The sequence below is a fragment of the Tenrec ecaudatus genome, chromosome 12 (genome assembly GCF_050624435.1).
Source record: "Tenrec ecaudatus isolate mTenEca1 chromosome 12, mTenEca1.hap1, whole genome shotgun sequence".
In the NCBI taxonomy this organism is placed as follows: domain Eukaryota; kingdom Metazoa; phylum Chordata; class Mammalia; order Afrosoricida; family Tenrecidae; genus Tenrec; species Tenrec ecaudatus.
The window spans coordinates 51,518,497-51,536,510 of record NC_134541.1 but is presented as its reverse complement, the minus strand read 5'-3'; the positions used below and the strand labels follow the sequence as shown (position 1 = coordinate 51,536,510).

General features: G+C 39.9%; 1 protein-coding gene across 1 annotated transcript in view; it reads right to left on the bottom strand.

Annotated features, from left to right (window-relative positions):
• CFAP61 (cilia and flagella associated protein 61) overlaps nt 1-18,014 on the bottom strand; it is a 368,344-nt gene that overhangs the window by 309,265 nt on the left and 41,065 nt on the right. The window contains exon 7 of the mRNA XM_075527979.1: nt 11,887-12,022. Within this exon, the coding sequence (XP_075384094.1) occupies nt 11,887-12,022 (136 nt within the window). The remainder of the gene's footprint in view (nt 1-11,886; nt 12,023-18,014) is intronic.

Sequence of the window (18,014 nt, the reverse complement as noted above, 5' to 3'; positions counted from 1 at the left end):
TACCATACAAATCTGGCTAGACCAGAGGATGTACATTAGTACAGAGAGCCATAGGAAGCACAGGGAATCTAGGACAGGTGACTCCTCCAGGACCAGTGGTGAGAGTGGCGATACCTGGAGGTTGGAGAGAATGTAGAAAGGGGGAACTGGTTACAAGAATCTACATATAGCCTCCTCCATGTGGGAGGGAGAGCAGAGAAGAAGGTGGGGGAAGAGGTCAGACAGTGTAATATATGAAAAAATAATAATAATTTATGAATTATGAAGGGTTCATGAGGTAGGGAGGAGTGGGAAGGGATGGGGAAAATGAGCAGCCGATATTAAGGGCTCAAATAGAATTCAAATATTTTGAGAATTATGATGGCAGCAAATGTACATATGTGCTTGACATAATGGATGTATGTATGGATCGTGATAAGAATTGTACGAGCCTCCAATAAAATAATTTTTTTTTAACTTGGCTTATACACGAGTATATACGGTAATCAGAGAAGCTGAAGAAAACCTGAGAGCTCTGTCTGATGCTATGAAGAGGAACAACATCAGAATAATTGGATTACCAGAACAAGATACAACAAAGAAGTCGATGGCAAAAATAGCAAGGGAATTCTTAGAGGAAAATTTCCTCAGCTTAATAAAATTAAATCAGGAAACATTTCAGGAAGCTGAAAGAACACCAGCTAGAATAAATCCCAAGAAAAAGTCACCAAGGTATATAATATCCAACATTGAGGAAAAGGAGAAAATCATAAGACCAGGTAGGGAAAAAAGTTGCCTATGAAGGCAATCAAATAAGAACATGCTCAGACCTATCAGAAGACACTATAAAGAAGAGAGTGGCATAGCATATTCTGAAAACTGAAGGAAAATAATGCAAACCCAAGAATACTCTATCCAGCCAAATTATCTATCAAGATTGATGGAGAAGTAAACATTTTCCCGGACAAGGAAAAACATAAAGAATACATTAAAAGAAACCCAGCCCTATAAAATATCCTTGCTGACCCAGTATAGGCAGAAGAACAGCACTCATCAAGCACAAATAAAAGATTGCTACATAGAACTCCACCCAGAGGTCAACGAAAATAAAAGAGGCCCCAGGAAAGTATTGGCTCAATGTCGGAAAGAAGAAAGAAGGAATCACGCGCGCGCACAGCCCACAAATAAGGAAGGAAGGTAGGAAAACACACAACACAAAAGGCATAAGATGACATCACAGACTACACAGATGAGAAATGCAAATTAAAACAACTATGAGATACCACCTAACACCCTCAAAGATAGCCCAATTCAAAAAATCATAAAGTAACAAGTTTTGGAGGGGCTGTGGTGAGATAGGAACTCTCATCCATGGCTGACAGACCTGTAGGTGTGTACAGCTACTATGGAAATCAATTTGGTGATTTCTAAAACAGATGAAAATTAAGCTACCCTATGACCCAGCAATTCCCCCTACTTGGCACATACCCAGAAGAGGCAAGAAACAAACCATGGCCAGACATCTGGGCTCCAATGTTCATCACGGCACAGTTCACAATTGCAAGGAGTTGGAAACAACCCAAATTTCCATCAACAGACGAATGGATTTAAAAACGGTGGTACATACATACAATGGAGTAATACACATCCCTAAAAAGCAGTGAAGGACATTGCCACATGGGATGAACTGGAGGAAATTATTTTAAGCAAAGTAAGCCAAGCACAAAAGGACAAGTACAACATGAGTCCCCTGAGGTAAGCTTCAAATGCAAAGGGGGAATAGGGAAAGAGCTACTGTGTACATACATTTCTGGGGTACGGTCCAGGTACTATGGCAGGGGCCAGACCACACTCAGGGATATGTATCATAGCCAACTTAAAAGGAGAGCGGGGGGGGGGGGAGGAAACATGGGTAGCAGGGGAACAGGGCATTAACCTACCCAAAGGGAGGGTGTTGTTTATATCTTTGTAGGAGGGGGAAAAGGGACCATCAAGATATGAATCTAACATAATGGCACAAAGCAGGGAGCCAATAGAGTAGTCTGAGGAGACAGTCCAAATCCCAACTACGTGAACAACCCCCTCTTCCCTGAGAAGAATTCACTTCAGAGGATAGCCCTGAAGCTATAGCTCATGGAGAGGGACACGTCTGATCAGAGCACACAGGAGCAAACGAAGGGGAAGGGAGAGAGAGTTGAACACATCCTGGCCCACCAAACCCTAAGGATGATATTCCAGCCCCGAGCAGCCAATGCACAGAGAGGACCATAGAGCCAACCCCCCCATTAGACACAACGTCCCTCACTGACCTATAGCGCTACAGGGGACAACACTGGAAACACAGTGTGGAAATTGTGTCCGATCTCATCCCACCACACCAAGGCATAAGACTAAGGGCATGCAACAGAACAGCAAGGGGAGCAGAGCGAGGAAGTCCTTGGGGAATACCAAAAATAGACTTTGAGACCAGAGCATGGCACCCCATCAGAAGGACTGGAAAACACTCCTAAAGGTCAACAAACAGACCTTGAGCTATTTATAGGCTTTTCTCTTTTTTTGCTGTTATTTTTGGTTGTTGTTGTTTTGTTTCTTTGTTTGGCTCTATCTTATTTTGGTGCTTATTATTGTTTCCTCGGGTCTACCTAGATAAGGCAGGGGGATAAACAATCCAGATAAGAAAACAGTGGGACCAACGGTTCCAGGGGGAAAGGAGAGGGTGAGGCTGGGGAAAGGAAGTGGGTGTTAACAGGGACAAGGGAACAAGTGATCTAAAACTGGTGGTGAGGAAGGGGTAAAGAGACCTGATAGGGCTTGATCAATTGCAATGTAACCAAGAGGAATTATTGAAACCCAAATGAAGTTGGGTTTCAAGATGATAATGGGACAAGAGGAAAGTAAAAGGAAATAGAGGAAAGAACTAGGAGGCAAAGAACATTTATAGAGGTCTAAATACAAGCATATACATATGTAAATATATTTATTTATGCTAGGGAAATATATCTATATACATATATTTATAGGCTTAGTATTAAGGTGGCAGATGGAAATTGGGCCTCTGCTCAAGTAATCCCTGGATGCAAGAACACTTTGTTCTAATAACCTGGCATTCCATGGTGATCACCTTCCCGACACATTTGCTGAAGACAAAATGGGTGCATAAGCATATGTGGGGAAGAAAACTGATGGTGCCTGGCTATCAAAAGACATAGTGTCTGGGGTCTTAAAGGCTTGAAGAAAAACAAGTGGCCATCTACCTGAGAAGCAACAAAGCCCACAAGGAAGAAGCACACCAGACTATGTGATCATGAGGTGTCGATAGGATCAGGTATCAGGCATCAAAGAGCCAGAATTTTAAAAAAATCATATCACTGTAAATGAGGGAGAGTACATCATGGAGACCCAAAACTCATCTGTAGGCAACTGTACATCCCCTTACAAAAGGGTCAAGGGGAGGAGACTAGCCAACCAGGGTGTAGTATAGCAACGTTGAAACATAAAACTTTCCACTAGTTCTTCAATGCTTCCTCCCCAAACTATCATAACCACAATTCTACCTCACAAATCTGGCTTGACCAGAGCATGTACATGGGTACAGATAAGAGCTGATTAAAGTGACAACTCATTGCATAATTTGTTAAAGTGAAAAAACATAGCTGGAGTTTCATCAAGGTAACTCAAAATTTTTAAAGTCACCTTATTGATGTAATAAAAAAAATCACCTTGCATGCAAGGCAGAAAAATCTGGATGTGGGTTTTGGGTTAGCTACTGATTAGCTATAAAACCTTGGATGAATTTAAACCAATTGCCAACAAATAGAGACACTACAAGATGCAAAAGAATTGTGTTCCAAGACTGTATTTTTTTTAAATACCCTTTGGATTGGGAGGGAATACATATATCATATCATTCCATAGTCCAGTCGCATCAAGCAGTATTGCACTATTGCTGCCACAACCAGTTTCAAATCATTCTCTTCCTTCTTGAACTCCTTGATATCAGCTCCCCTCCCCCACAAAACCTCAAGCGACCCTTATTCTACTTGTTGTCTCTATAGCTTCATTAATCTTGGGTTTCATATACCAAAAAAAAAACAGAAAAACAGACAACCAAAATTCAAGAGAGTACCGCCATTGACAAAATACAGAGCTAAATCCCAACATGAAGAGAAAAAACAAACACAGAATATGTTGAAACCAGTTCAGGCCCAACATGTATGGGCGGGGGTGGGGATGGGGTGTGGAGAATCACCTGCTAAGGTTTTAACTGTTCAATCACTTTTCTCACTTTGATCTCCTATAGTCATTTCTCCAATGTAGTCTGTTTTCCCAAACCTCCATCGTATATAGAGGGGAATTCACCAGAAACTTATTACCTCTATAGAACTCACAAATGTGGGCTCCCACATAGACTTCTGCAAACCAAAATCTCACAATTTGGGCTCTGATACTATTTCCTCTTTAAGCATCGGATTATATGATTTGCAATCCTTTGGTCACTGATGTTGGGGTGCTTCTTCCATGAGGACTTATTTGACATTTCACTTATATGGCTGCTTGCTTAGAAACAAGCCTTTAGGACCACAAATGCTATTTTATTTGATACCTGGGCACCATCTATTTTCTTCACCATACTTTGTTATAATACTAAAGTAAAGTCTATATTAATATAATGAAAAAGTACACTATATACCTTGTTATAATCTTCTGTGTTCCCTTCCTGAGAGACAGTATCGATGGAGCAGGGCAATGTCCTTAGAACTAACTGTTCTTGACTTGGCTAGGCATCACTGCAGGCCCAAGCCCCATTCCTGGATCTACGTCTTGTCTTGTCTTTTTTATAATCTGCCTTTGGCTCCCTTTAGAGACCTCCTCGTTTATTTATGGAAGAGAGTCTAAATAAAGATCTTCTGTAATTGTTGTCATTGATTAGTCCCTGGTACTAATTTTTAAAACACAGTTGGAAGAGGGACATTGAATCAAATTAGGCCAACTCCCTATCGCAATACCTGCATTCTCACATTGTACAGAATAAACCCTTTAATGGCTGGGCACTATTTATACAAACAATGGAAGTTGGTTGTCAGGGAAATCTTACACCAGTATTCACTGAAAGTGTCACTCACAGGTTGTCAGAATAATATATTATTACAGCATAAGAGGCATTGATGTAGTAAGTCAATGATTGTCCACCTACTGATTATTCAATACTTATGGGATAGCTGGCTTCTGACTGCAACCTTTACAAGAGAAATGTGACACAGCTTTCTCCCATGGAGCAGATGGTGGGTTAGAATCACTAATATTTGTTTAACAGCTAAGCCCTTGGACCACCATGATACTAGGCCTCTTTTGGATTAGTTTAGCAGGTACAAAATGGAGAAAACACTACCAATGCTAGCTCTGCTACATCAAGCTATGAGGGTAAAATGAGATAATATGCATGGAAGTTCTTTGAAAAAAAGCACTAAACAAAGTCTGAGGCATTAGGCATAATGATGTGTGCTCATTTTAAACAAGAATTTTGGTATGTATTTTAAAGAAATTATAGTTCCTTTAACATGAGACTTTCATCAGAATAAAAGATAACAGAAGATCACAGTGCATTTAGAATTTTCTCCTGAGCCTCATTCTTTGTTGTGTATGAGAAGATAGCAGCAAAATGTGTTGCTGACTCTTTTTTTGGATATAATGAGCTGTGGATTGTTTGTGAATCCATCCCGAGTTCTTTGGAAATCTACAATATTAGTTCCCTGGTGAAATTTTCTTAAAGAGTTATCTTTGTAGTAGTGAACCTGAAACTGACTTTTTAAAAAATAAACAAGACACAGAACATAACAAGAGAAGTTTTCCTATTTTCTTTACTTGCCATGCTGTCCTAGACCAACTGCTTTTAAATTAAAAACAGAAAAAGAAGTAGAAACCCTTTTAAATTCCTTATCTCTTGATATGGTCTTTCACTTATCAAAATTATAGTGATTCTGTGTGTTTTTAAGTCCTGAGATCAGTTTTAAATTGGAATTTCATTCTCCAGTACATGAGAAAGTGTGCCTGAGAATTAAGCGGCACCTGACCCAAGCGGTGGTATTTTTCAGTTGCCTCATATGCATATGAAAGTTGGACGCTACATAAGGTAGACCAAAGACGAATCTGTGCATTTGAATGGTGGTGATAGAGAAGAAAAAAAAAACAATGGACAAACCAATCTGTCGTGAAAGAAGTACAGCCAGCATGTTTTTTAGAGGCCAGGGTGGCAAACTTTTGTCTTATATTCTTGGGACAGACATGTCAGGAGAAACCAGGCCCTGAAGAAAGACATCGTGCTTGGTAAAGTAAAGGGGCAGTGACAAAGAGGATGACCCTCGAGGAGATGGACTGACACAGTGGCTGCAACAATGGGCTCAAGCACAGAAACAGTTGTGAGGATGCCACAGGACCAGGTAGTGGTTCGTTCTGTTATCAGAACTGACTCGATGGCACCTAACAACAGCACGTGGTAAGGATCCCTAGTGGTGTAATGGATTACATGTTGGACTGCTAACAAGGTTAGCATTTTGAATCCACTAGCTGCTCCACGAGAGAAAGATGAGGTGTTTTGCTCCCGTAAAGATTTACAGCCTCGGAAACTCAATGAGGCTGTTCTACTCTGTCCTACAGTGTCACTGTGAATCAGAAAGGGCTGATGGCAGTGCATTTTATGTGACAATAGAAAATCACTTTGTCTTCTGTCCTTGGTTCCTGTGTAGTAACCCTAGGATTATCTATGTGCTTTTATTGAAAGCCTCCAGACCTCATCTGAAGATCTGTACTAAAGATCGGGGACTGGCTAGATCTGGAAAACGTATCTAGTAGTGTATATCAACTAACATCAGGAGGCGTGATTCAGTCTATCATGAATCTCCAACAAGGGCTCAGTCAAACCCACCCATAAAAACTCTGGATACACAAACACACTGCTTCCTGGTTGGCGAAGGAGAATGATGTACCCTCTTGGGGAACAGAAGCTCTGTATTGAAATCTTTCTTACACCTTGCCCTTGAGTCTTTCTTATGCTCACCCTGATTTACAACCTTTGGGCATGATAAAACCACAGGCTAATACTTGGTGTGAGTGCTGTGAACAACTCCGGTGAATTATAAACCCAAAGGAGCTAGCAGGTGAAAGCAAGGGAGATGAAGGTAGGCCTCAAAGCTTGGAGCTGATATCCTGAAGAGAGTGTGTGAAAACCCCAAATCAGTAGCCAGCAGGTCAAAAGCCTGCGGTGTTCCTATAGACTCCCAAAACTTGTGGATGTTGCTGGACTTTTTGGAAGTTGGAAGGACAGTATCTTTTAACTTCTACTATCTGACCTAGCTCCAGGTGACTAAGATCAGAGAGACAGAAGTACTGCGTGGCAGGCTGGCGTCTCAGGTGATGGAGCAGGAGGAGAGTGCACACTCTCCTAGTATCGATGTGGGAAGGAACACAATGCAATAAGGAAAAGATCTTTAACTTGTGATTAACAAGATCAGTAGCTGAAAAATAAATAAACAAGTTGGCAAAGGCCACGTAAATTATTCAAGACCTCTGTTCCTGGCACTAAGCTATGCACTTTGCATGGATTCCATTTTTTCGTATACCTAACATATACCTCACATAACAATCAATTAAATTACTCAATCATATTAAGATTTGTGCAATCATCACCATAATAAATTTCAGAGTATTTTCTTCTTGGACTCGTTGTTATTAGCTCATTTCCTGCCACCTTCTCCCGCCACACCCCTAGACAATCTGAAAATCTATCCATCTTGATTCCATACATGAAAATCGTAGAAAGCACAAACAAGAAGCAAGCAAGCAAACAAACGAAACAACAATAATGACTAAGCAAAACATAGTAAAACCTCAATCCAAAAGAAAGCAGAAAATATTATAACTTTAAAACAGGTCAAAAGGGAGACCAAATTGAAAGATATTACATTTTAACCTAACTACATCTTCTATAACTAACTTGACAATGCTTTCTGTTTGATAACAAAGCTATTCATCTTCCTTGACTGTGATCATAGGGGATTCACCAGAGACTTACTACATGTGGGAACCTTGAAAATAGATTTGGGGTTTCTACTGCCATCCCTAGCCTCTTAAAACCAAGTGTTCACAATTTAAGCTCTGATATCATTCCTTCCTTCAGATGTGGATTTATTATTTATAATCCTTGGATCACACAGGTTGGTGTACTTCTTCCATGCTGATTTAGTTGATGCCTCACTTACAAGGCTGCTTGCTTGAAGACAAGTCTTTAAGATATCAGACACAATTCTTTTTTGATAGCCGGGCACCATCTGGTTTCTTTTCTTCTTCTTCTTTTGGTAGTAACAACTAGTATTCATAAAAAGTTTTCTTTTGTTATTATTAATCATTTTACTGGGGTCTCAAAGATCTTATAACAATCCATAATTCAACTGTATCAAGCACACTTGTATATATGTTGCCATCAACATTTCCAAAACATTTTCTTTCTACTTGACGTTAGCACTTAACAAAAGAGTGATAAGTAAATCTTACTGGAAATTCAAGTCGACGGGGGTATGGGGATATGTATGTCTCAGAGAATGTGGGTAACTGGGGGGAGCAATCTACTATCCTGAAAAACTTCTTAATAATATTTATATAGAATCCAAGGGGAGAATACACCCATTACTATGGTCCTAATTGGATACTTTGGACCTAGTTTCTATCCAGCCCTGGGTGACCCAGGCTATGTAAAATTGACTACTGGGCTTCTAGATTCTGTCTTTTTGAGGCACACAACATCCGTCATAGGCTACACCAGAGGATTCGATGTGTAAACTCCACTAAATGAACGGGACTTTACCTCAAACAAACCTGTAGCAGATTTAAGGAACCAACATAATCCCTTGAACCTAAGACCGAAACACCTTAGTGTGTGAAGTATATGACTATAACCCCAAGGTTATGGAATTGGCTATTGTTGACTTTGGTTCAGAGCCTTGCTTTGAGAACGCCCAGTGAAAGGTGGCTTGGGACTATTATATATCCACTCTTTTAATGACCCACTTGCTTCCTATGATATGTATTAATCTGGTAGTCATGGTTCTACTTTAGGGAATGAATGTGGAAAATTTTTCCCTAGCACCAACCTCCAGTGTTTGTGTAAATAGTGTTCAGTCAAATAAGAGTTTAATCTGTACAAATCAACAATTCATGCATTGTGGTCTGAAGGTAGCCTATATTTGTATAACTTCCTTTCCTCAAAAGTGTTCTAAAATCTATACCATTGGATTAATTAATGATACTATCAACAGAATTACCTTATGCCCTAGGGGGATGATTTATAATGTTCTCTACTATAAAATGATAATGATGTCTCTAAAGTGAACCAAGGACGTAGATCAATAGTAGATATATGGATGGATTTGGGGCCCTTACTTAATTAGTTCTTATGACATGGTCCTGCTTGATTCTCACCCTTATGAAGAAAGACATTGCTGACTATATGGGTGCGATAGCAAAGCGTGTGGGTAAAAGGAGATAACAGATTATCTAAGATATGAAGTAATAATAACAATATGTAATCGATCAAGGATTCACGTGGGTCAAAGACTGGGGGAGGGAGGGTATAAAAGAGGAGCTGATACCAAAGGTGACCTTAGCCCTGTGTTGTAGTGGCAGCAGCTGAAGGATCTTCTCCTGCTGCTCTACATGCTGGAAAACTCACCCCAATTGAGGTGAGCTCTCCTCTGTCGAGGTGCTTTCTAAGATGGATACATAAAGGGGGTGAGATATGGTTCATGGGCACTAATTAGACTCTCTACCTCATTGCTTGGGAGATCAGAATAGAAGATATTACCTGAGAGCAGAAGCCTGCCTTCATCTTGATGTTTATCCTTATAGTAAGATCCATACAATGTTTGTCCTTTTGTGATTGACTAACTTCACTTCACATCATGGCTTCCAGGTGAAGCCATGGGATGAGGTATTTCAGAATGCCATTGCTGTCTTTTAGGGGTGTATAATGTTCCACATGTGTATGTACCAGAGTTTCTTTCTCCGTTCTTCTACTGACACTTGCAGGATGAACAAATATGTGAGAAAATGCTCGTGATCACTTGACATCAGGTTGATGTAAATAAAAACAACGAGATATCACCTTATACACACATGATAGCCCAGTTAAAAAAAAAACAACAGAGAACAACAAATGCTGGAGAGGGTGCACGAGACTGGAACTCTTACACACCACTGGTAGACTTCTAAATATGTACAACTATTGTGGAAAGATATGTGGTACCACTTAACACACCTGGAAATAGAAATACTACACAACCTACTAATACCTTTGCTGGGCACAGACCCCAAAGAAATAAGAGATATGCTCTCCCACATTCACTGTAGCACAATTCACAATTGCCAGAAGTTGAAACAGTCCAATACCCATCAGTGAGTTTTTTATTTACTCCTCCCAACAACTCTTTAGAGTACATACTATTTTTATTCATTTTATAAATGAGGAAAAATGAGCCACAAAAATGTTCCTTCGAGAGGAACCCCTATGAGGTAATGGCCTTTAGTGACCCTGCAGTTCTGGAAATTAACTCACCCCCATGGCTCAATTTTCAGCCAAATAATAGGTCTATAATACGAAAAATAGTGCTAGAGAGGTATGAACACATTAGAATAATGAACCATTTGAGATCAGAAGAACACCATTTATCCTAGGACAAAGTTCAGAAGGCCTAGGAAAGAATGAGAAATGGGAAAGGGAAATGGCGGAGTGGGGTAAGCAGTGTTACATGGTAAGGCTTGCAAGCTATGACATAAACAACTGTGTATGAATCGTTGAATGTAAAACTGATCCGAGCTTTGAGCTTGTGAGCAACCATCTAAAGTACAATTTTTGATCTCCATTTGAGGGAATGAATAATGCTGAAAATCAAAATATATGTGGAAACAGTCCAATGGACAAATCGATTGTACAAGCATCAGTTTCATGTTCCTGAAACTAGGAATAACTAGATGGTGTCCAGATGCTACTACCAACTACCCAGAAAAGTATCCCATTAGAAGGCCCTAGTTAGAGCGAGAGAAAAATGTGGGGAAAACCCTCAAAATCACAAATGAGACCAGACTCCCTGGTCTGAGGGGGACTTGTGGGACTCCAAGATCATGAACCTCAGCAATTCTTAAGGCCTGTAACTGAACTCATCCTGTGTTGGAATAATCAATCATATGTCTAGAAATAAGTTGGACAATTTAACAATGGTTATTTTCAATATACTAATATTATATAATCATTCATCAAAGACAAACACAAAAGTAAAGGGAAACAACAGTTCATCTAAGAATTCAAAATGTTCTAAATACCTTTGATTTTAAAACACAAAGGTATTTAGAGCATTTTGAATTCTTGAATTGAAAATCCACAAGTATACTTAGGATTTGTGTGTGTGTGTGTGTGTGCGCGCGCGCGTGCTCATGTATACGTGCAAGTACAATCCTGAAAGAGCACTTTAAGGTACGAGACTGAGATGTACAAGAAAGATGAGCCAATCTGTTCCAATAAAGATTTCCATACTCAAAAAATCTTTATAGGGTTACTATAGGTCAGAATCAACTTCATGAGAGTGGGTTTCAAACAATGAACTAGCTAATACATCCTGAAATTAGGAAATCTTAAACCGCCTCGCACACTCTGGCTAACTACACCTTGCATATTTGACTACCCAGGTTCATGCACATTTTTCACAAGAATGAAATTAACCTTAGAAATTACTCCTTAAAAGTGATTGGAGAACACAGTATAGACAGTTTCCTTTGTTCAGTCACCTACAAAAAAGCAGAGTTGTATATAAACGATGGGTTTAACCTATTAATGTGTTCCTGCAATAGTCACTGCACCTTTACTTTGTGGTGGCTCCAGGACATCATCAGGGTGTGGGTTGCAGAGTCCGTGGAAAGGCTTCAAGTCAAAGCACTCGTGCAGTAGTTCCATGTTCACTCTTGAGCAGACACTCATGAACCCAACAGCTATGCCTTCCACCTGAAACAGAAAACACCTCATTACTACATCAGATCTAAAATTCGTTCTCCTCATAAAACTTGCATGGACACATATTGGGTGTCATTTTGAGATATTGTAAGGGATGAATAAGTACCCCCTTTTTTTAGTAGCTCTAGTGTTTTGTACAACGTGTGATACATAAAAATGCTCCCAAAAATGTTCAATGAACTATGACCCTGGGTAATCTCAGAGGTGGTTTGGGATATTGGAATGATGCCAAAGAGTTCTTTAGGAAAAACTAGTGGAACTTAACATGTGTTCTCCTTACACAGGCAATCTACTTTCCTACCCTCTACCAGGCACAATTCTCAGTAAACTTGCCCATCAGTCAGTATCCATCTGATCAATCTCTGAAATAGAGAACCAAACTATAATAATTAATGATCGGTAGTTTCTTTGACAAAATAGATATTATGAAGAAAAACTAAATAAGAACTGTACCTCCTACCATATAAAAAAACTCAAGGTGGGAAAAAGATCTAATTGTAAAACCTAAAACAATAAAAATTATCAAAGAAATACATCTCACTCAAACTCACTGCTGTCGAGTAGATTCTGCCCAACGGAACAGACTAGAACTGCTCCTATGGGTTTTTTTGAGACTAACTTCTTATGGAAGGAGGTGACTTCATCTTTCTTCCACTGAGTGGCTAGTGGTTTTAAACTGCTGATCCTGAGGTTGGCAGCCCAATGTGTAATAACTATGGCATAAATATGCTATCAAAAATAGCCCCAAATATACAAATAGCAGAAGGTAACTAGGATATTCTAAATATTAGATACGTATGCATATCAAAACATTTCTCTGACAGACTAAAAAAAAGAAGCTACCAATAAAGAAAATATTTGGCAACAACATATCAGAAAAGAAACTAATTTTAAAATGTATACAAAGTTAAAAACCTCAAGACATTCAAGAGGAAAATTTTATGTTTTATCATTGCTACATTGCACCCTGACTGGCTCGCCTCCTCCCCATGGCCCTTCTGCAAGGGGATTGAATACTTCCTCCATCCCACTATCATGATCCCAATTCTACCTTACAAATCCGACTGGACCAGATGATGTCAACTGGTACAGATAGGAACTAGAAACACAGGTAATCCAAGACAAATGAACCCCTCAGGACCAGTGGTGAAAGTGGTGATTCGGGGAGGGTGGATGGAAGGGGAGGGAGAAACGGGGAACAGATTGCAAGGATCTACATGTAAGCTCCTCCCTGGGAGACAGACAGCAGAGAAGGGGGTGAAGGGAGACATTGGATGGTGGAAGATATGAAAAAATAATAATAATTTATAAATTATCAAGGGTTAATGGGAGAGAGGGAGTGAGAAGGGAGGGGAAAATGTGAAGCTGATATCAAGGGCTCAAGTAGAAAGTAAATGTTTTGAGAGTGAGGAGAGAAACAAATGTACAAAAGTACACAATGGATGGATGGATGTATAGATTGTGCCAAGAGTTGTACGAGCCCCCAATGAAGTGATTGAACAAAAAATCTCAACACAAAAAAGAAATCCTATTGAAAGACAGGTAGAGATATTTCACCACAAAAAAATTCAAGAGGTCAACTTACATTAAGAATTGCTTGCCATTCTGTGATGCTCACCTTCCTGACACAACCGCTGAAGCCAAAGCGGGTGAGTAAGCAAATGTGGTGAAGAAAGCTGATGGTGCCTGGCTATCAAAAGAGATCGCATCTGGGGTCTTAAAGGCTTGAAGATAAACAAGCAGCCATCTAGCTCAGAAGCAACAAAGCCCACATGGAAGAAAACACCAGTCTGTGTGATCACGTAGTTCCGAAGGGATCAGTTATCAGACATCAAAGAACAAAAAGTCATATCATTGGCTGCACACCTCCATGAAACGACCACCGAGGACAAATGGGTACATAAGCAAATGTGGCGAAGAAAGCTGATGGTGCCCGGCTATCAAAAGAGATAGTGTCTGGGGTCTTAAAGGCTTGAAGGTAAACAAGCGGCCATCTAGCTCAAAAGCAAGGAAGAAGCACACCAGCCAGTGCAATCACAAGGTGTTGAAGGGATCAGGTATAAGGCACCATCAGAAAAAAAAATCATACCATAGTGAATGAAGGGGGCAGTGCAGAGTGGAGACCCAAAGCCCATTTGTCACAGAGGGGTCTAGGGGAGGAGATGAGTCGGTCAGGGTGCGATGTAGCACCAATGAAGAATACAGCTTTTCTCCAGTTCCTAAATGCTTCCTCCCCTCCCCCCCCCCCAACTATCATGATCCGAATTCTACCTTGCAAGTATGGATAGAGTAGAGGATGTACACTGGTGCAGATAGGAGCTGGAGGCACAGGGAATCCAGGGTGGATGATACCTTCAGGACCAGAGGTGTGAGTGGCGATACTGGGAGGGTAGAGGGTGAGTGGGTTGGAAAGAGGGAACCGATTACAAGGATTTACATGTGACCTCCTCCCTGGGGGATGGACAACAGAAAGGGGGGTGAAGGGAGACGTGGGACAGGGTAAGATATGACAAAATAATAATTTCTAAATTATCAAGGGCTCATGAGGGAGGGAGGAGCGGGGAGGGAGGGGAAAATAAAAAAGAGGATCTGATGCAAAGAGCTTACATGGAGAGCAAATGCTTTGAAATTGATGAGGGCAAAGAACGTACAAATGTGTTTTATACAATTTATGTATGTATGGATTGTGATCAGAGTTGTATGAGTCCCTAATAAAATGTTAAAAAAAAAAAAGGCTTGCCATTATTCCATGATGCTCACCTTCTAGACACGATCGCTGAAGACAAAATGCGTGCTTAAGCAAATGTGTTGAAGAAAACTGATGGTGCCCAGCTATCAAAAGATATAGCATCTGGGATTTTAAAGGCTTGAAGAAAAGCAAGTGGCTATCTAGCTGAGAAGCAACAAAGTCCACATGAAAGAAGCACAACAGCCAGTGTGATCATGAGGTATCAATGGGATCCAGTATCGGGCATCAAAGACCCAGAAAAAAATATCCTATCAGTGTGAATGAGGGGGAATGCAAAGTGGAGACCCAAAATCCATCTGTAGACAATTGGACATCCCCTTACAGAAAGGTCACATGGAAGAGATGAGCCAGTCAGGGTGCAGTATAACACCAATGATATATACAACTTTCTTCTAGTTCTTTAATGCTTCCTTCCCCCATTATCATGACCCCAATTCTACCTTACAAATTTGGCTTCACCTGAGCATGTACCCTGGTACAGATAAGAGCTTGCAACACAAGAAATCCAGGATAGATAAACCCCTAAGGACTAATGAGAGTAGTGATACCAGGAGGGTAAGGGGAAGGTCGAGGGAGAAAGAGGGAACCAATCACAATGACCTACCTATAACCCCCTCCCATGGGGACAGACAACAGAAATTTGGGTGAAGGAAGACATCAGTCAAGATAAGACATGAAAAAAATAATAATTTATAAATTGTCAAGGGTTCATGGGGAGGGTGGGCAGAGGAAGGAGGGAAAAAAATGAAGAGTCAATATCAAGGGCCCAAATAGAAAGAAAATGTTTTGAGAATGATTATGGCAACAAATGTGCTTGACACAATGGATGCATGGTGGATTGTGATAGAAGCTGTATGAGCCTTGAGTAAAATTATTTTTTAAAGGCTGTAAGAGTCCCCAATAAAATGATTTATTAATAATAAAACAATAATTGCTTGCCACCAATAGCCACTGTTGTTCTTGTTAGGTGCTGTTGAGTTGGATCTGATTCATAGAGACACCATACTGTTTGGGGTATGATTCCCACAATTGTTCTTATGTTTGAGCCCATCACTGCAACTACTAAGTCAGTCCATCTCATGGAGTCTTCCTCGTTTTTGCTGCCCTTCTACTTCAGCAAGCATGATGGCCTTTTCCAGGCAATGTTAACATTTCTAACTTCCAAGGAACATCCTGGCTGTACTTCTTCCAAGACAAATTTGTTTGTTCTTCTGGCAGTCCATGGTATGCATTTTCTTCACTATATTTGTTTAAAATTATCCATAAGCAATGTACAACTTTCACATGCATAGGAGGCAATTGAAAATACCATGGCTTGGGTCAGGCGCAACTTAGTCCTCAAAGTAACATCCTTGCTCTTCAACACTTTAAAGAGGTCTTGCACATCACATTTGTCCATTACTGTACATCATTTGATTTCGTGGATGCTGCATTCACGAGCACTGATTGTGTATGCAAGCAAGATGAGATCCCCGGCTGCTCCACACTTTTCTCCCTTTATCATCGGTCCAGTTGTGAGGATGTGGTCTTCTTTAGATTGAGTTGTAATCATAGTAAAGGGTGAGATTCTTGATCTTTATCCTAAAGTCCTTCAAGTCCTCCTCACCTCCAGATGCAAGGTTGTCTATCTGCATCATCGGGTTGCTAATCAGTCTTCCTCCACTCCTGATGCTGCGTTCTTCTTCATGTAGCCCAGCTTCTTGGATTATCTGCTCAGCATACAGATTGAATATGTATGGTGAAAGAATGCCACCCTGAGGCATACCTTTCTTGATTTTAAACTATGCAGTATCCCCTTGTTCTATCCAGTGACTGCCTCCTTATCCATGTGATGTTCCACATAAGCACAATGAAGTATTCAGGAATTCCCACTCTTCTCAATCTATCCACGGTTCGCTATGATCCACACAGTTGAATTCCTTTGTAAGTCAATAAACACATGTAAGCATATTTGTAGTATTCTCTGCATGCAGCCAAGAACTGTCTGACATTAGTAATGAGATGCTTTTTCCACCTCCACTTCTGACACCAGCCTGAATTTCTGACAGCTCACTGTCCTTGTATTGCAACAGCTGTTGAATAATCTTCAACAAAACTTTATTTGCATTTGATAGTAATGATATTGCTGGACAGTTTCTGCATTCTCTTGCATCACTTTTTGGACTGGATCAAAGGGCCGCATTTATTAATGATCAAAGTTCATAAGGGTTAAGAAAAGAAGAATGGAAACAAGACAAACAGTAAGTGTGATAAATAATGTTACTTTAAAGGAATTGCAATGAATAAGTTAAACTATGTATGAGTGTTAAACTGATGATCTGCCAGTAAACCTTCACCTATTTTACAATGAAAAAGTGTTGTTTTGTTTTTAAGGACAGATATTGTCTTTGTCCTCTATTACTAAAATGTCAAGAAAAAGTTTGCACATTGAGAGAAAATTTCTTTGATGGTTTCTAGGGATGGGAGGCAACAGGAGTAAAAATAATTAAGAGACATATTACTTTGAGTGAAGGGAAATAAAATATACCAACAAAAGAAGAAGAAAAAGTGGTGAAATCTGCAAACTGCCATCAGGGCAAAGGAAGATAGGGAGACTGCAAAACCTAGTACATAGTCATGGTAGTTAAAATAGCTTGATCCTGGTGCAATGATGGGCATAAAAACCAGTGGAACAGAATAAAGAACCTAGAAATAACTTCATCCATCTATAATCAGAAAATTGATTTTTAAATTATTTTAACATATTTCTTGGCATATAATTCACCTATCATACAATTAAATGATTCAAACAAATTTAAAAGAGTTGTGAAATCACCACTACAACCAATTTTAGAATATTTTCTTCATTCTTGTCTTCATTATTACTAGCTCCCTATTTCTCCCTAACCCTCCCTGCCATTGCCCTAAGAAACTATTAAACCAGTTACTGTTTCTATAGTTTTATTAACCCTTGATTTCATTAAAGAAAAATATACACAAACAAAAAAACCTTCAACAATGACAAAATAAATCCTAGAAAAACCTCAATCGAAAAGAAAGCAGAAAATGATGCAAACTAAAACAAATTTAAAACAGACAACAGAAAAGGGGGTGAAGGGAGACATCGGACAGGGCAAGATATGACAAAATAATAATTTATAAATTATCAAGGGCTCATGAGGGAGGGGGAGCGGGGAGGGAGGGGGGGAAAAAAGAGGACCTGATGCCAAGGGCTTAAGTGGAGAGCAAATGCTT